Below are 23,752 nucleotides of genomic sequence, written 5' to 3' on the forward strand. Positions count from 1 at the left end.
CAGATGTATTTACTGAGAATCCAGTAGTACATATGGTACACTTGCACACATTTGCATGACTCCTCTCCACAATGACTGGAGGAAGGATGAAGATTCTTCTTCAAAAAAATGCCTGGGTTACCCTGTAGAATGTACGGGAGAAGTGGTGAGATAGGACGTTGCATCTCATGGGCCACCCCTGTATTCAAGGTCAAACTAGAAGGTATACGTTGTCTCATGGAATATCCCTGATTTCTAGACCAGTGACAATGATTGCCTGTGGGGAAGCCGACCGAGAGGTTAGGGGACAGTGTGGGATGGAGACTTCCTTTTTATTGCATACTCTTTAATCCTTTTTTCATTATGTGTCTGTGTTATCCATTCACATTTTTAAAGTTCTTGAAACATGAACACTTTCAGATTTTAACCCACAGGTAGATGCTGGCAAGCCAATGAAAGTTTTTGAAGAAGAAAGTGAAACGCATAATTAGATTTGTGTCATTGAAAGAGAAGTTTTGGCAGCGTGGAAAATGGGTTTGGGGAGGAGGGTTAAGGAATGAGAAGGTCTCAGGGGCACGGAAGGTGAACCACAAAAAGGTCAGGTTCCGTGGAAGAATCAGAAAGGTGAATGCAAAGAGGAATTGGAGGTTATCAAGTGGAGGACTTATTCTTGTGTGAGAATGGTTCCTGTCAAGGCAGTAGCCCCACTGCCATAGATTGATGATGAATCAGGTGAGGCAGTAGAGATAAGATAATGTAATGGGAAATTAAAGTTGTTTCAGTAAGATGCTATTTTGATTCGGGCAGTATTTCCTGACAGGCCAACTAGTGTGAGAGAAAGGACACTAGTGTTAGAGTCAGCAGACCGAGAGTCAGTTCCAACTTGGTTACGTACAGATGCATGATGTCAGCTGGTCGTGCTTATTTTTTAGAGAGCCACGGTGTACCCTAGGTCCTACGGTAACAAAACGTGTTTAACCTTGTATAAATCAGCATTTCCCAATTTACTGATTTCCATCAGTAAAACGTACCTCAGGAATTCAGTTTGCTCATCTATAACAGGAGGGTGTTGGGCCGCCTAATATCGGAGGTATCTCAGCCCACACATTGGGCAGCTAACAGTTGACTAGCGTTTGCACTAATCAAGGTCATGGGCTCAGAGGCAGACAACCTGGGTTTTAATTCAGACTTCACCTCTTACTGGTTATGTGATTCAAGGTAGGTTACTTAGTCTTTCTATACCTTGGGGTTTTTTGACCAATAAAAGGGGCATAATAAGACTAACTCATGGAGTTATTACAAGATTAAACGTGTAAAGCACTTTGTAAAATTTCTGGCATGTGAGAAGCACTTAAAAATGAGAACTATTTCAGATAAGATGAGGTCCAGCTACATTTAACAGACAACCCCCCAAATCAGTGCTTTTACAAGAAAGAAGTTTATCTTTCCTGATGTCAAAGAAGTCAGAAGTGGTGCATGACTTCCATCCTCAAGTTTGCCTCATGGTTGCAAAATCACTGCCACAGCTGCAGCCATTCCATCCATATTTCATCCATTCATTCCATATTTCATTCATTCATCCATATTTCATTCCATTCATATTTCATCCATATTTCCTACTGGAAAAGAGGTGAGGCAAGGACAAAGGGAAAGCCTCCCAGCTGAGTTAGATCTCTTTAAAGGCTCTCTGAAGTCTTACCCAGTGATGTCAGCTTACTAGTTACTGGCCTTCCCTATATATAGAGGAAAGGCTGGGAAGTGAAGTCTTCAGCCTTCTAGTCTTTAGAGGTCTATCGCCTCCCCAACAGAGAGTTCTGATACTGGAAAGACAATTAGCAGAATTATCATGATTGTTTTTATTTTACTTTGTAATCACTGATCACACGATTCACAAACCACTCCTGAGGTTTTGGTTTTAGTTTCTGTTACCCTTGCTACTGAAATCATGGAAATTGGTAGAATCAAGCTGGCCTTTAAACCTCAGAGAATTGAAAGACACACAAAAAAGGTCAACCGTGTGTATTTTAGTCTTTTGAGATCAACTGTAAAACTAAACTCCCACCTGGTATCATTATTTCTTACCTTAAATGAAAGCTGATTTTTGAAGTAGGGAATGTGACTGATTCTAGAAAGAGCAGAAAATGAACCAAAGCAAGCTGACCAAAAAGAATTGTCTGATGAGTTCTTATCCGTTTTATTGTTAGCGATCCCATTTTCTGCAGGATTTAAAGGTAAAACACAAGCGAATAACATTGTAAAACATTCTGTCTTCTTTTGCATCATTATGGAAATATCAACCAGGAAGGATATTGAAACCACACAAAATTACCTAATGGAAATTAGGAACAAAGTAATATCACCCTACTTCAACTTGGAAATGAGCAAGTTATGTCAGTCTAAGGTAATTGAACGTAATTAACAACAATTAAGTAAGAATCTTTATAGAGATTGATGCAATGCATGTGTTATTATGTAACCTACCTTTCCTGATGTTTCTTTCCTTCATCAGCCCAACTGACTAACTTTACCTTTAAATCCACGTCCTCAAGAGCATTTGAGAGGGAAAACTAATTTCAGGTCTTGCCAATTTATTACTACCACTCCAACTTCATACCTTGCATTATCACTATTAATCACCCTCTTTCATCTATTTCAAGTCCTTTTGGGAGTTGAATTCTCCCCACTTTTATCCGATAAATTCCATTTTGAAGTTTTTATCCCATTAAGATTTCTGCATCCATCAGCTGCTGAAACAGCACTAAATTACTGTGAGTTCTTGGAAGCCCGAGGAGACAGAGCACTCGCATGAAACCTTGGAAGTTTTCAGCAAAGTGAATATCCTAATGTGTTTAGAGCTTGATGTATTTCTATGGATGTTCCAGGTGCTATTATTAACCGGAAGCTGCCTGAGAAGAAGTTACAGGAAGTTAGGACAGAATGACAAAATCTAGAATTGAGTTGAACGGTCTCTTGAAAAACTTTCAGTTTCAGAGCCTTAAAAAAGAAAAATGGTTTCATCATTGCTCTTCAACTTAACATGCTTGTGGAGGGTGCCTTCCAGGCATGCATAAGTCTAAAGTAAGTCTTTTGGATTTCTCTTTCAGTTTCATTATCTGGATACGCTTTCCAAAAACTTGCCTCCTTTTCCAAAGACAGCAGAAGCTGCAGATGAAACAGCTGTTCAGAAAACATCCGATCTTCCTCCAGGTAATGTGTTTCTGTAGCTTCCTGTTCCTGTCACTGAACTTAAATGAGGAATGCCTAACAATGGCCTCTTAGGACATAACTAGTTCCTACCGCCTCTTGTCTCAGTAATGGCTGATGGCATAACCTATTGTGACTTGTGTATTACAAATTTGGCTGAGTTGTATGAAGAAGCCAAGATACAAATCGAATTTAGTTTTCCTCCGGTGTGCTTAAAATTTACCTAAGAATATTTAGAAGACCTGACTGATTTATAAGTCAAGGGAGTAATGAAAGGTTGGAGGAGAACAGGGCAGACACACAGGCTCGAGGTATCAGCTCACATAATACCCGATAATAAGGAGGAAAATGTGTCTTTATAGTGAAGAGATATGCCATTTTCCAGCCCAACCAAGTGATCAAACTTCTAGCAATTATGACAGCCTAGCTAGTAAGTGCTCTCTCATATAATACAATATGAAGTGCCTCGGACCTATATAGAATTCTTGCCAAGATCAGTAACCTAAATTTAACCAAGAGGAAACAATCAGACAAGTCCAGAATGTAGACATTCTAGGAGACGACTGTCCTGGACCCTTCAAAAAAAGTCAGTGTCATTAAAAGAAAAAAGATGGGATGATTGTTGTATACTGAAAGACACTAGAGAGGCATCTAAACTACCTGCAATACATAAACTTTGGAAGCCGAGTTGAGAAAAATAAACAGCTATCAAAGATCTTTTGGAGCAACTGTACAAGTCTGGAGTAGGGGACTGTTAGTTGGGGGCATTGTGGAATTTTTCTGGGTTTTCTTGGGTGTGATGATGGATGTGTAGAACAAGGTCTCCTTTTCCAGAGATGCATGTTGGAGAATTTAGGGATGAAATGCAACTTAGTGCTTCTTTTTCATAAACTGGGTAGTGAAAATTCCCCGACAGAGGAATTTTCTACTGCACAATGCCATACCAGAGGTTCAGCTGCCTGGAATGAGCACAGCCAAAGAAAACATCTGATTACCACAGAGTCTGCAAAGCAAAGATTAAGGCTGGAAAAATGACTTGGAAACAAAATGGGGAGAAATCAGAGACGAAGGCTGATGGTGCTGGTGCCCACCTGTTCCCAGGCAGACAACTGTAATCAATGAAGCCTATTGTCCCCTTGAAAGGGGGCGAGGCCACAGGTTTCTCAACAATTCTCCAGGGAGCAACCACCATTCAGCCAGGGCGGCCCACATGCAAGTTGAAATGTACTATTTGCATCCCCAGTCCTTGATAGATGTATTTTAAATGTATTTCATGTTGCACTGATTTCTTAGAGAGACGCGTCTTAATAAAGAGCTACATTTTCATAATAATGAATGGATTCAAGATTGGAAACTTTAAAAACAAAAATCACAGCTCAGTTACTCTTGCCAGGTAAAAGTAGGCTAAATTACTTGGCTTCTGCTGCATAACCCAACCAAGATAATTACTGTGTTGCCTTGCGGAACCATCTAGCTCCTGGGGAGTGCGTTCCTTGCAGATACCATCCTGTTAATGGCAAACGTGGCATCATATCATGACGAATCCTTGCCTCTTAAAAGCTTTCTTCCATTTAGTCTTTCTAAAGGCAGGGGTGTGGGGAGCACCTTGTTTGCTGTAAAGAAGAATACAAACATCAGTAGTTCTTATCTCATTGCCCAGAGTATCACTTTATAATATTTGTTTGGGGTTTTCTAGGTTCCCAGCCAGAAACAGTTGCAGGACAGGAGTCCCCACAAACACCGAGTGTTCCAAAACTCAAGAGTTTTGTAGATGCCAAGGAGTCTGCTGACCAGAACCAAACCGAAAATTTGGCAAAACCTATTGCAGGTATGGCAGTCATTTGCTTTATCTCATTCTTTCTCGAAACTGAATGTTACCTCTTTTTGGAGGAGGGAAGATGGCACTGGGAGCTGAGGGTCTGGTTGGCGGTTACAGAAAAAATTCCAGTGGGTCACAGAGCCCAGAACTAAAGCACTTTGTAAGGCTTCTTCGCACATCAAAGTATCTCAAAAAATGTTTTGATGGGGCGCCTGGGTGGCGCAGTCAGTTAAGCGTCGGACTTCAGCCAGGTCACGATCTCGCGGTCCGTGAGTTCGAGCCCCGCGTCAGGCTCTGGGCTCATGGCTCAGAGCCTGGAGCCTGTTTCAGATTCTGTGTCTCCCTCTCTCTCTGCCCCTCCCCCGTTCATGCTCTGTCTCTCTCTGTCCCAAAAATAAGTAAAAGTTGAAAAAAAAATGTTTTGAGAATGATTGCAAGTCCTAGATTGAAAGGAAAAAATGGCAAATATGTATTAGACGGTTATTATATTTTATTTCTTTATTGTATATAATTATTTATTTTAATTAATTTATTACATTGTATTATTTGATTTTATCCCTCGTGGATCTGAGAGCTTGCAATATTTACTAAATGTCAGGAACCTGGTAGCTTTTTTTGAGCAGCCAGTAATTTGGTGGTTGGACTCATATTTACCCACCTTTTCAGGTACTTTCTTGGTCTGCAGGTGCTAGAAGAGAAACATAAAGTGTAGTCTCTATTTATACAGCACACCATCTCATTTGTAGCAGAAATTAAAGTATGGAATAATACAAAATAATTGTAACTACAGTGGAATCACACTGATTTCACTGAAGTTAATTCAACTTTATGGCTGGTCAGTAAAAAAAAGAAAAACAGAGTATTTAAAATGTGTAGATGAATTTGCACCCCTTCGCTCCTGTGGACATGGTCCATTTTGAGGGGGGCACTTGTTGGGATGAGCACTGGGTGTTGTACGTAAGCAATGCATCACAGGAATCTACCCCCAAAACCAAGAGCAACATACACTGTATGTTAGCTAACTTGACAATAAATTATACTAAGAAACAAAACAAAACAGAAAGTGAGATGGGAATCGGCCAAGAGGTCTTAGTTTTACCTCTCCCAGAGGGAGCATCTTGCCACCTCTACGAGTGACTTAAGGGATTTACCTTACACATGCCTTTTGCCTTCCTGATTTCCAAGTTCTCTCTTCTGGGGCGCCTGGGGGAGGTTCAGTCGGTTAAGCGTCCGACTTCAACTCAGGTTATGATCTCGAGATCTGTGAGTTCGAGCCCCGCGTCGGGCTCTGTGCCGACAGCTCGGAGCCTGGAGCTTGCTCTGGATTCTGTGTCCCCACCTCTCTGTGCCCCTCCCCCACTCGTGCTCTGTCTCGCTCTGTCTCCCAAAAATAAATAAATGTTAAAAAAATAAAAATAACTCAATTTAAGGTTATCTCTTCTATAAAGTTTATTCTAGTGGACAATTTACTCAATGCCTATCGTACACCTGGCATTGTTCTAGGCATGGAAATACAGCAGCTAAAAAGCCTACGTCTTATAGAGCTGTACAGACCACGGGCAGACCTAGACAATAAATCAATAAACAGGTAAATCAGATAAATTGCGGTTGGAATAAATGTTATCACGGAGTAAAGCCGTACATAAGGTATGGAAAATGTCTTGGGGAGAGGGATGGCGTTTCATTAGGGGGGTAGGAGGCCCCTCTGTGAAAGGACATCTGAGCGTAGACAGAACGACAGGAAGGAGCCAGCCATGCCAACCCTGGGGGGGGGGGGGCAAGTATTGTGAACAGCAGGTTTGAAGACCCTTAGAGGAGAAGAAGCAGGAAAATGGGCATAAGGCTAGAAGACAATGGGCAAAGAAAGAAGTAAAGGAAGGTGAGGTCAGAGGGAGGGATAAAGATAAAACCATGCGATGGTGCATAAGGAGTCTGGGGTTTTAGTCCGTGTACAGTTTTATTCAAATACCACTGGAAGGTTTTGAACAGGGTAGTTTACACAACTATAATTTGTATTTTATTTTTTTTAATTTTTTTGTTTTAACGTTTATTTATTTTTGAGACAGAGAGAGACAGAGCATGAACAGGGGAGGGGCAGAGAGAGAGGGAGACACAGAATCGGAAACAGGCTCCAGGCTCTGAGCTGTCAGCACAGAGCCCGACGCGGGGCTCGAACTCACGGACCGTGAGATCATGACCTGAGCCGAAGTCGGACGCCTAACCGACCGAGCCACCCAGGCGCCCCTATAATTTGTATTTTAAAAAGATTACCCGGTAGCTCGTGGGTGGGGTAAGGGGAGTGGAGAAGCGGAGGCTGGGAGGAAGCCACTGAGGCAGGCCATGTGAGCACTGGCAGAGACCTGGCTAAGGCCGTGGAGTCTGGGGGGGGATTAAACCCACTGGGACTGTCCACCCTGGAGGTAGAGCTGAAGGGACTCACGGGTCACCGGGATGTGGAGCTGAGGAATAAAAGGAACCAAGGGTGGTTCCCAGGATGAGTTCTGTGACCAGTTATGAGGCTGAGAATTTGTAGTTGTAACAAGCTTCAGGTGGTGCTGATGTTGGATCACACTCTGAGAACCATGGCCCCAGGGAAGACTCTAGAATGTAACAGGCAGAAGAAGGGCCAGAAAAGGCTACTAAGAAGAAGCCAGTGAGATCGGAGAAGAACAGGAGCACGAAAACCCGTGTTTCCAGTGGATCACATGGCCCTGAAGGGCCAAGGGAGAGGCAGAATACCCATGGGACTGGGGGAGATGGAGATAACTGGTGATCTTGGTAAGAGCCCTTTCAGGACCTGGCGGAGCCTGCAGCCACCTGAAGCAGGCTGTGTATAGAACGGTGGAAGAGGAACCAGGAATGCACAGCTTCACCCGAGAGCTTTGCTGAAAAGAACGGAGGAACGGCATTGCAGCCGAGGCAGATGTGTGACCAGGGGAGATATTAAAAACAAAAATTTTGACACACCGGAGGATGTTGACTTGCAGACAGTAATTCAGTAGCAAGAGAGAGCTTGCAGGAGAAGAGGTCCTGCTTGCAGGAGAGCAAAGTTCTAAAGAAGGTGAGAGAACGTGACGTTTGTGGCAAACCCTGAGTGTCCGAGTTGACCTTGGATATAAATAGGGCCACCTCATCCAGCGACAGGAGAGAGGAGAAGGAATATGGGTACATTGGCAGGTGGGTTTGCATGTTTGGTATTAGGCAGATGAGCGAGTCTGATGGCAAAGGAGTGGATATAATGATAAGAATAGAAAGTCCATTCCAGAGAAACAAGAAAGCAAAACAAGAGAGGGGCGACTGATGGTTTTCAGGTGACAGTGTCAGTTGATTAGAGGCCTCAGTGAGGCCAAATGATCGTTTGCTAGATACGACAGAGTAATGGGCTGGAAGTTTAGGAGGTTGTGTTCTAGAGAGGAAAGTGGACACGGAGACTGTGAAAGCGGTAAAATTATTGGTGTTGGCAAAGTTGAGATCTGACCATGGGAGCTTGTGGGTGGAGAAGAGGAAAAGAGGAAGAAACGAGATGATTGAGAATCAGAGAGGACCAGTGGGGGGTGGGTTGGGTGGCTTGTCCAGGTGATGTCAATAGGTGAAGTGGAAGTCCATCCGAGGTGTCAAGACCTCCAGTGAATCAAGGGAATGACAGAGGTCTGTAAGCGACATGTACATCATGGAGATGTCATAGGTAATAATCTGATGGCACGAGCTTCAAAGAAACAGGAGATTTTGAAGAAGGGAAGAGTCTTTGGAACAAGGACACCTACTGCACCTGTAGGGATCAAGATGCTGAGATGCGAGACGGTAACGGGTCTCACTAAAAGTGGTGAATTAAGTTTGGATGGAAACAATAAAGCTTAAGGAAGTGCAAAACAGGAAGAGTGGGGAAAGCTTTATAGGAGAGCTGGCCTTGGGGAATAAGATAAAATTTCGTAGGTTTTAAGATTTAAGATTGGATCACCTCAGACAACCCCCATTTCATCTACTTGAGGAACCTGAAGCCTAGAGAAGTCAAGCAACATCTAAACTCATACAGCGAATCTGGAACTAAGCCTGGGGGAGAAAAACGAGTTTTTTTGACTCCTCATTCTCTATATTTTATTACACTGCCCTCCAGATGTAAGAAAGAGCAAAGAATACTTTATGCAAAAGAGAGAGCGAGAGAGAGCAAGAGATGGGCAGGGGGCATGTCTTCCAAAGCCCGAAGGGAGAAATGAACTGGAAACTAACAAATAGTTCAGTGTTCTCATTTGGTCAGCAACAGCGTCAGCTCGAGGAGGTCTGGATTTTGTACGATTACAAAGTGCTTGTCGGCATTTGCTGCAACAAAACTGTGTAAATCCCGTAGCGGTTTACAGCCAGCGCTCTAAGGGTCTGGGGGCTGCCGGTGGACTGCGGCAGCCTCTGTTCCAGCGGCGGGCGGGCGGGCGGGCGCACGGGGGCGCCACCAGGCCCCTGAGCTCTGAGAGCGCCCCCACCTCCCGGCGCCCGCTCCGCCGCCCCGCCCTGACAGCTGCGGGCGGCCGGGTGAGAAATCAGCAAATGCTGCAGATGGGCACAGTGTTCAAACCAGGGCAGGTTTCCTCCGGAGAGGCAGTGGTTAGACTTCTACCCGCGCCCCACGGGCTGCGGGTGACTGTCAGGGGTGCTCCAGCCCCCACACGGAAGGAGCCGCCGCCACCACGCCCTCCCCCACCAGCCAGAGTTCAGTGTCAGTGGGGCAGAGAAATATGAGCCACGTGCACGGAAGACGTGCTCTGCGAGGAAGGGAAAAAAAGAGTGATGATGAATAAATACTACAGTCGTCCACCTCAGCGGGGAAGCGGACAACCATGAAGGCTTCTTCAGGGGCATTGGGCCCAGCGATCATATTCAGATGACACCCCCCCCAAAAGTGGGACCATCCCAATTTAAATATTAAAGCACCTCTGGGGGCGCCTGGGCCACTCAGTCAGTTAAGCTTCTGCACTCTTGATTATGGCTCAGGTCAACTCAGGTCAGGTGATGGGATGGAGGTCTGTGTCAGCCTTCCAGCTGGGCCCTGAGCCTGCTTAACACTGTCTCCCTCTCTCTCTCTCTCTCTCTCTCTCTCTCTCTCTGTCTCTAAAATATATATATATATATATTTTACACGTGTATATATATTTATATATATAAATTTTATATAATTTTATATAAATATATATTTATATATTTTATACATACATACACATATGCGTGTATATATATACATGTATGTGTGTATATATATGTGTGTGTATATATATATCTATATATACCTATATAGATATAGATATATATATATATGCGAAGTACCTCTGTATCAGCTGCTTCAAGTGCCTCAAAGCACTCCTCCCCCTCCTCCAATCCCTGCTGAAGCCCAGGGGTGGTCCAGTGGGGTATTAGGGGAGGCAGCCTGGTGACCTGCAGAGCTGAGAGTACAGACAGGCTGTACCTGGCTCCTTATGGAATAGCTGCGTAACCTTGGGCACACTGTCTAACCCCGCTATCTCTTCCCGTTTCCTCTTCTGGAAAGGGGAAATAACGTAATATGCATCACGAGGTTGTCGAGATTAAATCAGTTAGTATCTGTAAAATGCTTTTCAGAGTAGTGCCTGGCACAGGATAGACTCCCTGTCAGTATTTACTGTTAATAATAACAGAGTGAGCAATTAATTAGAACTTGTTAGACTCATAAAATGCATGGACACAAAACAGTAATATGCATATGGTAAGAAAACAAACAAAAAGGTACATCAACCCATTAGAATGGTTGCACGTGTAGGAAATGGTAACCAAAGGGAAAGACATTGAAACACTGCTCCCTGAGCTCCATCCCCAGAGATTCTGATTCGGTTTTGGTCTAAAATTGGGCTTGTCTGGCCCGTGGCCTGGAAACCTCTATTTTTCTAGAACAAGCCCCGGGGATTATGATGCATGGATGAGTTTGGGACACACTGGGGCAGTTGTCTAGGAAAAACTCACTCTTCGTACAGAACACTTCTGTGCCCAGGGCTGGGGGGGGAGGAGTTTCCCACACCAAGCAATTTTGCGGCACTGATTGGGTGTCCTACAATTCACTTCAATTCTGACACCAACCACACTTAGTGCAGACCCTACAGGTGAAGGGCTCAGTCCCACAAAACTGCCCCCCGCCCAACTTCAGGTGCGGGTCGCAAATCCTGGCTGTCACCCGTGCTTCTGACCAACCAGCTATCATTTGGGGCTCCCATGACCCCACCTAGGGTTTTATAATTTGATACAACAGCTCCAAACTCACATCTTATTATATAAAGGAAATGATAAAGGGCAGAGATGAACAGCCAGATGATGAGGCATAGGGCAAGGTCTGGAAAGGTCCAGTATAGGAGCTTCTGCCCCTGTGGAGTTGGGGTGCACACCTTCCAGGTACACAGATGTGTTCACCAACCCAGAAGCTCTCACAACGCTGTACTGTGGGCAGTTTCATGAATGATTCATCACCCAGGCGTGATCCATCATTATCTCAATCTCATCTCTTCTCCCCTTCCCAGAGGACGGAGGTGGGACTGAAAGTTCTAAGCTGCTAATCATGTCTTGGTCTTTCTGGTGACCGGCCCCCATCTTGAAGCTATCCAGGGGCTCAGGAAGAGTAGCCTCATTGTATCAAAAGACTCTGCGATTACCCAGGAAAGTCCAAGGCATTTAGGAGCCCTGTGTTAGGAACTTGGGTCAAAGACCAAATCCTAGAACAAAAGATGTTCCTAGCATTCTTATCATCTAGGAAATTCCAAGGGTTTTAGGAGTTCTGTGCCAGGAACCAGGGGCGGAGACCAGTATCTGTATTTTCTGTTAGCTCACAGTAAGAGAAGGAACATGTTCCTGGAGGAGTCTGACTCACTTGGCTGCGTATTCCAGCCCTGCCACTTCTTTCCATTTCTTGGACCAGTTATTTAACCTCGGTTGTCTTGTTTGTAAGGAAAAAAAAGAGAGAGAGAGAGAGAGATTGCTATTATATTAGTTACGACTCTTCAATTTGTAACTGAGAGAACTCAAAGTCGCTGAACAGAAAAGTGGGGGGACATTTACTGGTGTTCAAAAGCCAGCCACAGGGTAGTGGATGTGGTGCCAGCCCAGGGCTGACTGGATCCAGGCACTCTGGCTTTTCAGGAGTGTGTTTGTGTCTGATTGCCCCTCTCTTGGGGCAGCACCCCCCCCCCACCGCCTCCATCTTGCTTCATCCCGATTTGTCCCTATTTGGTTTTACCCTCTCCTGCAAAGAACAGACTATGTCCATGTGGCAGGGACCATGACAGTAGAGGTCCAAGATCTTGATTCTCCCAGATCCATAACCCGGTAGGCAAAGCTGGGGCCATCCCTGTCAGCTTCTTGGAAATATACTGGTGAAGAGCCCGCATTGGCTCTGCATGGGTCATCTGCCATCTTGGTGACTGGAGCTAGAGATGTTGTGGCACCAGAAGTATGTCTGGGCGGAGTGGGGGGTGGAGACGGGCAATGGGGAGAGTGCTGAGTGTACAGTGATTAGAATACCATAACCCTCAGCTTGTAGGATTTTCTGAGAATTGAGTAAGATGCTACATGTAAGAACACACTTGTGGCGCTTGACTGCACATGGTGGACACTCATACATTGGTTTCCATGCCTTCCCGCCCTTGGTGATCTGAATGCAAGGAAGGACGTTTAAATCAGATGATCTAAACTACTATTGCTATTTCAACCACTGGGTATTTGGAGAAAGACAGGTGCAGCTATCTATGCACATTATCTAGTTTTGCTCACTCCTTCACCAAGTGTGGTGATCTGAAGATTTAATTCCCTGGCTTAATTTACCTGTAATTACTAAGCCACTTTTTAGAAGTATATAAATACTTATACATATATAAGGGTATATATAAAAATATACATTTTTTTCCTTCATTGGTTTTAAAAGATCTTTCCGAGTCAATGTTTACTGTATTGTCCCTCGTTGATTTAACGGAAAGAACCCTGGGGAGATCTGGTCACCCAGCTTCTCAGAATTTGACTTTTCTCATTTATTTAGAATAGATGATGCTATTAAGCACCTGCCCGCCCATCTCGGAGGGGTGTCGTGAGAACCAACGTTAGGTACAATCTCTTTGTAAAATGTAAAGACATAACGCTAGGGTTGACTTTGTTCCTTTAAATAAGTTCTTTTAAAAAGGTAAGAAGGAAAGTTTCCCAAGTTGGCTTATGTTCTCATAAACTCTGGTATGCCCTCAAATGTCTCTGAGTAAAACGTCTGTGTGGCACAATTTAAACTTTTCTAACAGAAGCAGAGTCCTGTGAGCCTGTGAAAATCCCCACCCAGTCGTTGCTGCAGGATGTTGCGGGGCAAGCAAGGAAAGAAAAAGTGAAGTTACCTCACTACCTGCTGAGCTCCAAGCCCAAGTCCCAGCCTCTCACAAAGGTAAAACAGACATGGGGACCAATGTCCCAGAGCCAGGCGGCATTTCATGCAATCCCGACCCATTGAAGTTACTGATGTCCAGCCACTGGGTACTGCGATTGAGTGGACATACATACCATCATCTCCCCATGAAGGCCTTTGGATCACACAGAGAATGAGCCAAGGCCGCCCTTTGCCCGGGGCCAGCTCATCCAGACTCACGAGGGGAATTTTAGGAGCTGGCTCTTAAACCATGGCTAGCCTGAAATCAGCCTGCTGGGAGTGCTCACACCATACACATCAGCAAATGCTACTAATCAACGTTCTTTTCAGAGAGCCAGCTTACCAGCGCACCACTGGTCCCAGGGATCATTGGCCATCCTTCCCCGTGACTCTTAGGATAAAATCCACAATGGCAGCATGGCTACAAGCCCTGTTTGCCTTTACTCTCGCTTTGCCCCCCTACTCACTTCAGCCATCATGGGTTTCCCTTAGTTCTTTAAAATTTTTTTTTTAATCTTTATTCACTTTGGAGAGACAGAGCGTGAGTGGGGGAGAGGCGGGACACAGAATCCGAAGCAGGCTCTAAGCTGTCAGCACAGAGCCCGACGTGGGGCTCAAACCCATGAACCATGAGAACGAGACCTGAACCGAAGCCGGATGCTCAACTGACTGAGCTACCCAGGTGCCCCTCCCTTAGTTCTTTAAAAGCTCCTTCCTTCCTCAGAGCCTCCAAGATTAAGATTTCCTCTCATCTCTGCTGGGAACACCTGCCTTGAGCCTACCAATCCTTTTGATAGTTATCCTTTGATGTTTTCATGGCACCGTGTGTTCATTGTCATCACAGAATAGGTTGCAATGTAAGTGTTACATGGTAAGAGTGCTTCTCAAACTTTGATGCACACATGATTATCTGGGAATCTTGTGATCATGGAGATTCTGAGTCACGGGGGGCCTGAGAACCGGCCGTTCTAATGAACTCCCAGGTTGAGCTCAGTGCTGGCCAATAACAAGATAACAAGAGCACAGAGTGTGATTAGCTGGCCAGCAGCATTGGCAAAGCCTGAGAACTTGTTACAGATGCAAATTCACGCCCCTCCCTCCCAGATTTACTGGTTGAGAAACGTGGGGGGTAGAGTCAGCAATTTGTGTCTTAACAAGCCTCCCAGGTGATTCGGACGGAAGCTGAAGTTTGCTAGTCACTGGCACAGAGGAAAAAGCATAAAGTTTAGAATCAGGCCAACTTGAGTTTGAAACTTTTGCTTGAGCAAATGACGCCTTACGCTTCTCGGAACGACAGCTTCTTCATCCTGAAAGCCTAAAATTTGTCCTTACAGCGCTGTTGTAAGGATTACACGAGACCGATAGTGTTCGTTTCCTCCCACAGCCAAGCAGTTCTTTTCCTCTGGCGATAGGGCCTTTTTCTTATCTTGGGAACACAACTTGGAACCATTTTCGTTTGTTACTTTTTCCTTAAATGCAAAGGTGCAAGATTTGGTTGGAGGAAAAGTGAAAACGTCCTCTGTTGCGTCTGCTGCCATTAATAACGTGAACTCATCCCCTTTTGGATTCCACCTTCTCCCACCATCAGTGAAGTTTGGAGTCCTAAAAGAAGGACACACCTATGCGACCACTGTGAAGCTCAAGAATGTTGGAGTGGACTTTTGCAGGTGAGGCCAAGGCACCAAATGTCTACTCACGTCACTTTCTCCTTCGCTGAGACTTGTCTTTGGCTACCTGTGTCACTGAACGTTTATTGAACTGAACTCTAATTACACCTTGACTCTTGAATCCTCACATCATTCATTCAACCATTTCATTCATTCATTCATTCATTCATTCATTCTTCATCAGATCAGTATTTTTCAAGCGTCAACTATGTGGTGGGCACTTCTTTGTCCTCCCATTAATCGTTATTCATACTTTGGTAGAAGCAATTCAGGGGCTGATCTATGGTAGCAAAAACTAAAGGGGAAGCTGTACAAGTCTTATAGTAACTAACGCATAAAACCTGAAAGTCTATTTCTCAAACCCACCACCCACTGTAATGCCAGCTGACATTTGTTTGTACTTTATGATCCATAAGGGATTTTAACTCCACTATTTCTGCATAATTGAGGCAAAAAGGAAAAAAAAAATTAACCTGAGTCATTAGGGCCATTTTGCCTCTGAAGATCTGACTTGGCCGTAACTCAGAGCCTGACCTCCCAGTTGAAAATACCCTACAGCTGGCATTCAGTGACAAGAGTCCTTCATTTCCAGATCATTAGAATTTTAGAATTTGCAGAGACTATTACAGAGGATCAGAGTAACATGTTTTAAGGTCTTATTGGCTAGAGCAAGACAGGATCTCAGATCTCCTGTGGACCTGTTTGTATGTGGCACCATGCTTTATCCACACAGCTGTGGTCACTTCTTGTGTGGGAGTTCAGTCCTTCCCACTGGGTCAACAGACCATATGTCTATACCAGGACATATACCCAATTACAAGTGTCTATACCCAATTACAAAATCTTCCCTATTCTATTTTGGATTAAACTTAAGCATAATATGGGGTCCCCTCCCCCCAAAACAGTGAAATAAATGTTTATTTCAGTTGCAGAGCTATGCTCATTGTAAGTGGCAAGTCCTTCCAGTTTATGGTTCTGGACTTGAGACCGGAAACCAGATGTAATAAAGCTACAGAGGCATCTGGTTTAAAAGATCAACATCCCATTTTAGTTGAGGCAAATACCCAGCTTCAGGAATCACGTTGGTTTCCTCAGAAACAACCAGGCCACCAGATCAGACATTACTGTCTTTTTAGGCTACTGCCAACAAAGTGGGTGGGGAGAAATAGAGAACCAACTTCAAACCAATAAAACTTATCCATGCAGATCCTGTCTACTCAGTATAGAATTTTAGCTTTCGGGATTTCACTCCTCAGCTTGTTAAATTCAGCCACTATGGCTCAGACAGCAAAGTTGATGGTGGAAGGAGCGGGATTGAGGTCATCGTGGAGGTAAGCTTTCCCTGGCATTTTAATTTACTCCAGGTCTTTAACCTTCAGGCAGAACCCACAAACCACAGGAAGGGAAAGAGATCAATAGGCACCACGTGTGAGCTTGGGGCTTTTCAAGGTCTCTACATTTTCTGAGCCTTTTCTGTTTCTCTTCTCCCCAAACATGCAAGCCCCATGCCACGGCAGAGCGAGACGGCTCCCATGCTCTCCTGCTTTCCAAAAGAGCCTTTATTCTTCAGCTTAATGATCTGGCAGGCAGCATCGGTGTTCACACTGGCGGCTATGCTGCCGTGCACACACCAGCCAAACATTCACGACAGTCGGCCCGAGCCCAAGCTGGTCGGCGGCGTCCAATAACAGAGGGTTGAAACTGGGGTTGGAGTCTGTTTGACGCTGATGAAAACTGTTGCTGGAAAGGGGGTTGTGAAAGGGGCCCCAGCTTCTCCCAACTGAATATTGGGTGGTTCTTTAATGGTGTGGACCCCCTGCTCCTTTGTAGCAAATATTAACACCTTCCTGATTTTATGACATCCCAGTTCATTCACTGCTTTTTTGTGATGGCGTAAATTTATTTTCTCTTTTTGCCTGGCAGGTTTAGGGTGAAGCAGCCCCCACCCAGCACAGGACTGAAAGTGACTTATAAACCCGGTCCTGTAAGTCCCATGTGCTACCTGTTGTGTGTGTCCCTGTGTGTGCATGGGAGTGTGTGCATGGGAGTGGGCTTTTAAGTCATTCTGTGCATTCAGTTTAAGCCATGTAGAAGTCTGATTTTTCTAGGATCATAAGCAAAAGATCCCTGGTATTGGTACAATATGTGGCTTGATATCACTTACTTCGTGTAATGACCCCGAGACAGATCCTATGCATAAATAGAGTTAAACTTCCAGCTATGGAAACTTTCCTGAAGTTCACTCATTTGTCCCAATACTACAGCTACATATAGTTGTATGAAAACTACCTTTTTAAAAATTAAATATGATTTGACATGCGCTTGGAAAGCTGACTACCTCAAGGTATCCTGTAATAAATTTGTCTGCAAAATGAAAAACTCCTTGGAAAAATAAATATTCTGCTCTTTGTATTTTATGCACCTTTGGCTTATTTTGGTTTGCCAAGAGAATATTATCTAATGACATACAAAGAAATGGTAGTATATTAACGTCATCAGCCCCCTCATTTCTCCAAGGAGCTCTGAAAATGCCAATTTTAAAATGTCAACCTGTTCTTTATTCAACACATTCCCCAACGTGGGGTGTTTAATATAAAATCTGTATGTTGTCACTCACTTTAAATTATAATTTCAGAAATGTAGTATCAAGCAAACAAAAGTTTACAAATATACAAAATATAATATATAAAATAATATATAAAATATAACAAAATCACACTTGTGAATCTTAACATTTATTTCTTGATCAGCGCATCGTCTTGTTTAACATTCCTCCCATTTCACTTAACAGGCTTTGAGTTACTTGAGCACGCCACTGATAGGGACAGGGGACAGGGGATGTTAAAAATGAGTAGGACACACAAGTTGCTCACAAAGCTGGGCACATAGCGGGGACACAAGAGATGGATGGCTACGTGACAGAATGAAGTGAGGATATCTGGTAGACACAGGATCAGCCATCACAGACTGGGACGCGTGCGGACTCCTGGGAACACGGAGCAAGGGCATCCCATTCTATAACCAGCACACGGTGTTCGCCGAGTCCCAAGATCTTAAAACTGCCACGGTTGTGCGTTGACACAGAGGGGCAGTTAGGTATGGTGCAAAATCAGTTGGCTTCTTGTAATGACTGTGCCGCCAGCAGCAGTGCCGTTGGTTAATTAAACCCTCTGCGCCTTGTTTCCCTCATCTATAAAAGGAGTCGCTTGAGGCGCCTGGGTGGCTCAGTCGGTTAAGCGTCCGACTTCGGCTCAGGTCATGATCTCACGGTCTGTGAGTTCGAGCCCTGCATCAGGCTCTGGGCTGATGGCTCAGAGCCTGGAGCCTGCTTCCGGTTCTGTGTCTCCCTCTCTCTCTGACCCTCCCCCGTTCATGCTCTGTCTCTCTCTGTCTCAAAAATAAATAAACGTTAAAAAAATTAAAAAAAAAAAAAAAAAGGAGTTGCTTAGACCCGATAATTTCTTGGTCCTCTTCCAGCCCTAATACCTTATGGTCTACAAAACAGTAGTTTGCAGGCTGCAGTTCCAAACAGAAATATACTTTGAGATTAGACCCACCAATTCGTGAGCACCTCTCTCACACATTTCATCATCGTACTATGTCAAGATTTCAGAAACTTCGCAACATAAAGCAAAAAACAAAACAAAACAAAAAAATCAAAGTCAGCTCTCCTTCCACTGTTCTGGGAAGTTAGCAGATTTCATTTAAAGTAGGGGCAATGCCCAAAGCCAAAATGACTGTTGGATCAATCTTTATAGGTACTAAAAACCCAGCGTGTATTCTTTGAAGCTCACTCTCGACTGTTAGTTTTTTAATATTTTTTTTTCTTTTTGACAGTAAGTTTTGGCTCTGCACAAATATAATCTATAGACTTGTCCATATGTAAAGCTAACCACTGTTCAGCTTGGTTGGTTGCCAACACCGAGTGAATGTGCTCGGAGCCCGGGTAGACCTGATGGCAGGATGCCAGCTGCCATGCAGAGTGGCGTCACCCCAGCCCTGCCCTCCGTGTTGGGCTCCAGGGCGAAGGGCCTGGTCCTCAGACATGGAGCGTTGGATACCGTCCAGTAAGCAGACCTTCACAAGCACATTGTTGAAAAAGTTGAAACATTTTTCCGGTCCTATTATTTACAAACTATACTGAAGAAAACAAATTTTTTGTATCTAACTGCTTTCCATGTGGTGGTTTCTGATGTATTTTTTTTTCCCCCGGCTAATTGTTCTCAAGTCTGCTTCTTAGCCTACCTCCTGGAGAGGCAGCTTAGGAACACAAACAGCTCTTTCTTTCCTGGCCAGTGTTCTCTTCAAGGGACAAGGCAAGAAGCCCATTCCTTGCTGTGTTTCTTCTTCATTATATATCGGGTTTCTTCTTTGTTGGTCCAGACCTCTTCCACGTAGCTTTCAGACCTAAGCAGTTTGGCATTTGAACTCCTCCCGTCTCCCTATACTGGCTCTGTCACATCATAGGCCCGCCACTGGGAACATTATAAACCAAGAGGCAGGGCCAGGAAGTTGTGCGATTCACGTAGTCTCTTATTTTAAACTTCTCTTTATCTGCAAGGATGCCCCTAGGAACTCACTGCAGATATTCAAGAAAGAGCACGACTGCGGGCATTGTAAACTTTGCCTTCAGTGCCACCTCCAGGACGCTGGCTTTTATTTTTCTTGCCCTTCTTCCCAAATGGCACCTGGTTTTCCCCTTCAACAATTTATCCTGGGTCCCATTTGCTCCATGGAAGTCTACCTAGCTAATCTACAAAGTAATTCTTGTAAGTGCCTAACTGCGATGGCTCATGTGCGCCAAATTTATAGATGGGAAAACAGGATTAGAGAGTCTAACTAGCTTGCCCAAATTCATGTTAAAACCCAGATTTGAACCCCGATGTGTCTGATTCTAAAGCTACATTGTGTCCTATAGGTGGCAGCGGGTCTGCAGACAGAACTGAAAGTGGAGTTATTTGCCATGGCTGTTGGAGAGGAAGGTGCCAGGGGATCAACACACATCTCGCACAATATTGAGATTATGACTGAGCATGACGTCCTGTTCTTACCCGTGGAAGCAAATATCCTTTAAAGTTCAATTTGAGTAGTCATAAATAGAGCAAAAATTACATTTGAGCAAGGAGAAAATATTAGAATGCTATTCCGTGACCCCTCACCCCCACACGGGCACTCCATAGCTTCATTAATTCTGTTTTTAAAACCGTAGAGTTGAAGTTTTAGGATAAAGATTGTCTTCGTCTTTGTGAGTGGCTAGCAAAATGCCTGTTAACACAGTACGTGAGCAGTGACTGCAAGTTGAATGAATGTCAATGTTCATTGCTGCCTATGGGGTATCAGACAATCAGAATTAAGCAGGGAATTGTTTTTAAAACTTTTGAGGAAAGGAGACTTAAGTAGAAAGAACAAACAAATCCACAGCAATAGGAGAGTTCTGGGTGTTGGGAAGTTTAGGGAGTTCAACTCGTTGAGACCTTAGGGGTATTAGGAAACATAGGGGCAGTAGGGAAGTTGTGGAAGATTTTGAATCCCTGCTTAAACTTTATTATATAAGCAAGAGTGAATCATTGATCCAGTGCATGATACAATTGTCATATTTTTATCAAGATGAACCCAGCATTACCGTGCTGGACATGTCGAGGAGCAACCTGCAAATAGAAACAAAGAGTCGTTGGAAGGCCGCTTCATTAGGCCAAGCATAAGGACAGGAACTACCCCGTGGCAGTTGTGGAAGAGGGTCATGGGTGGAAAGACATTTGGCGGAGGAGAGGAATCTGTAAAATCTCAGGTGGAACCCATTGAGGGAGGGCAGTAAGAGGACTCAAGAGTTCAAGGTTTGGAGCATGCAGGTCTGGATCTCAATTGAAGAGACAGCGCAGGAGAGGTAATGATTTTAAACATCATCTACAAAGAGGAGACGACTGGAGGTATGGAAAAGGAGTAGAGCTGCGGGGTCTGTTAAGGACGCAGAAGGAAGAAGAGGAGACCGTGGAGACAGAACAAGCAATCAGAAAACCAAGAAACATCTCAGAAGCCACACAAGGAATTTCAAGGAAAACACAGACCTCGTTGACAGGTGCTACAGAGATGTCCTGGAGAATTCAGATTACGTAGGATTGCTAGATTGGGCTGAAGGGAATGGAAGAGAAACATTAAAAAATATGAATGAGAGGAAGTAACTGAAGCAGCAGCATCCAAAGGAGACAAGAGAATAGTCAAGAAGAGAGCTGAAGGCTTAGTCTTGGCGAGGGGGCGTGTGAGGATGGCTAAGGATCCGGACTTTGAGGTGAAGGGGAAATTTGGGGAAGCTTGTGTCAGATGACCTTGGTTTCAGTGGAAATGGAGCTGAATTCATTTGTTCACTTATTTCAAAGAGAAGTGTCTCTAGTGTGCTAGGCACTGTTCTAGGCACTGGGGATACAGCAGTGAACAAGACACAAAACTCCCTGCCCCTACGTTGCTTACTTTCCAGGGGGAGAACAGACTGTATGCAAAATAAGTAACACAAGGACTACAATGGTGCTCGTAAGTACAATGGAGATAAATAAAAAGTAGGAAAGGGGGTACAGGGAGGATTAAGGAGGACTGCAATTTAAAGTGGGATGTTCAAGAAAAGACCTCATGGGGGATGTGATTTTTTTTTTTTTCTATATGGATGGCAGGGTTCTTCTGCAGTGATAGGAGAAAACTAACCAAAGAACCAGCTTTTTCCTCTAAGAATTAAATCAAGTCTCCATACATCCTCTTCACACAAGTTATGAGATGCTGACCCAGAGACACTGTAACCCTGCTGCTGGTCACAGTAACTAAGTCATTCTGCTTTTATGCTCGTAGATTAAAGGCCACCTGTCAGGCATAGATAGATGGGGCAGAGAGCTTTATTAGATCTTTTATCTACTTCTAATGTCAGTAGTGAGAATTTGTAGCCCATTTCTCAAGATCTATCCCTTCCCCAGAAAAAAAGGCATGACCTCTAGACATTGATGTGATTTTGGGACCTGATTATGGTGATTGATGTCTCCTATAGGAAGACTCACCACAGTCAGGGGAGAAGCACACACTGGGTGGACAGGAGAAATTCCAGGAAATCAATATCCGTCCGTCTTCCTCTAAGCCTGAGTCCACAGAATTCACATTGCATGGTAAAGGACCCAAAACAGAGCTAATGAGGCTAGAGAGGAGGTTCTGATTTGAAAATGTTAACGAGTTTGTATATACACATCATTTGGTCACAAAAGTCCTTAACGAGTATCTTACCAGTTTTAACAAGCAGCAATTATGATAAGAGACCAAAAGATTTTCCTCAGGGAAAAGAAAATCCCATGGTCCAGAGGACTTCTACGATTTCTTCTTCTGCACTTGGAGTCTTCATGTCCCGTAAAATTTCTCCACGTTAGGTCCGGTAAGTAAGTAATAAATGGGAATTTGACTGGTAACCATTCATATGTGAGGCCTTAGACCTCATGTTTGTTCCTCTCTTCTTACAGCCAGAAACCAATGAGCCACTAAGCCCAGGGGAAAGGAAATACTTGTTTTTAATGACCAAAACAGCTACTCCTTTACATATATTATCATATTTCATCCTCACACTACTGATAAGATAGGTATTCTTTCCCACGTTATAAATGAGGAAGCTGATGATGTAAAAATCTAACCTACTTCAATGTGATTCTGAAGTTCGTTCTTTTTTTAAAAAATTTTTTTAATGTTTATTTTTTTTAAGTTTATTTTTGAGAGAGAGAAAGAGAGAGCGCACAAGCAGGGGAGGGGCAGACAGAGAGCGAGACACAGAATCCAAAGCAGGCGCCAGGCTCTTAGCTGTCTGCGGACATGGGGCTCGAACTCACAAACTGCGAGATCATGACCTGAGCCAAAGTCAGACGCTTAAATTGACTGAGCTATCCAGGCACCCCTAAAGTTCATTCTTTTAAGTGCTGTTTTCAGTGTTGACCTTCCAAGAAGCAGGGGCACCGACACCAGGATGTCCTTCTGAACTTGAAACTTTGTAAGTAAGCCAGTGGTTCTCAGACATTTTGAATGCAGATTCTTTATATATTCTTAAAAATTACTGAGGACCCCAAAGAGCTGTCATATATGTGGGTCATATCTACTGCATTTACCAAACTGGAATTAAAACTGGGAAAAATTACCAATGTGAAAACCATAATAAACCCAGTATATTAACATAGATTTTTTAAATGAAACATTAACTATTTTCCAAAACAAAAATGGATTACTCACGGGACACTGTTTTACATTTTCATAATTCCTTTACTATCTGGCCTAATAGAACACAGCTGGGTTCGTACCCCAGCTCTGCATTCAGTCTGTCACGATATGAGACATCACGCAGCCTCCGGAAAACTCCAGTGTATGCTCATGAGAGAAAAAGGCAAACAGCATCTTGTCTGTTTCCTGGAGCTGCTGAAACAAGTCTGTGCTCGTTTCTTGCGGCTGCTGGGAAAGAGTCACACAAGCTAGGTGGCTTAAAACAACGGATATTCCGTTGCAGCTCAGGAGGCCAGAGATCCAAGATCAAGGTGTTGGACTTGGCTCTTTCTGGAGATGGAGGGAGGATTTGTTCCATGCCTCTCTCCTACCGTCTCAGGGCTGCCAGCAGGTCTTGGTGTTCACTGGCTTATTGCTGACTCACTTTCATCTCTGGCTCAAAGGGCG

General features: G+C 44.1%; 1 protein-coding gene across 1 annotated transcript in view; it reads left to right on the forward strand.

Moving 5' to 3' along the window:
- Window positions 1-22,473, forward strand: part of SPAG17 (sperm associated antigen 17) — a 215,282-nt gene extending 192,809 nt beyond the window's left edge. The window contains exons 41-48 of the mRNA XM_047085237.1: window positions 2,281-2,380; window positions 3,084-3,186; window positions 4,880-5,011; window positions 13,291-13,427; window positions 14,892-15,076; window positions 17,000-17,060; window positions 19,995-20,139; window positions 22,334-22,473. Coding sequence (XP_046941193.1) covers window positions 2,281-2,380; window positions 3,084-3,186; window positions 4,880-5,011; window positions 13,291-13,427; window positions 14,892-15,076; window positions 17,000-17,060; window positions 19,995-20,139; window positions 22,334-22,473 — 1,003 coding nt within the window. The remainder of the gene's footprint in view (window positions 1-2,280; window positions 2,381-3,083; window positions 3,187-4,879; window positions 5,012-13,290; window positions 13,428-14,891; window positions 15,077-16,999; window positions 17,061-19,994; window positions 20,140-22,333) is intronic.
- The last annotated feature ends 1,279 nt before the right edge of the window (window positions 22,474-23,752 follow it).

This window comes from Lynx rufus, unplaced genomic scaffold, assembly GCF_022079265.1.
Source record: "Lynx rufus isolate CCGP_SWC_20201006 ecotype Redwood Valley unplaced genomic scaffold, mLynRuf1.p SCAF_2, whole genome shotgun sequence".
Taxonomy (NCBI): domain Eukaryota; kingdom Metazoa; phylum Chordata; class Mammalia; order Carnivora; family Felidae; genus Lynx; species Lynx rufus.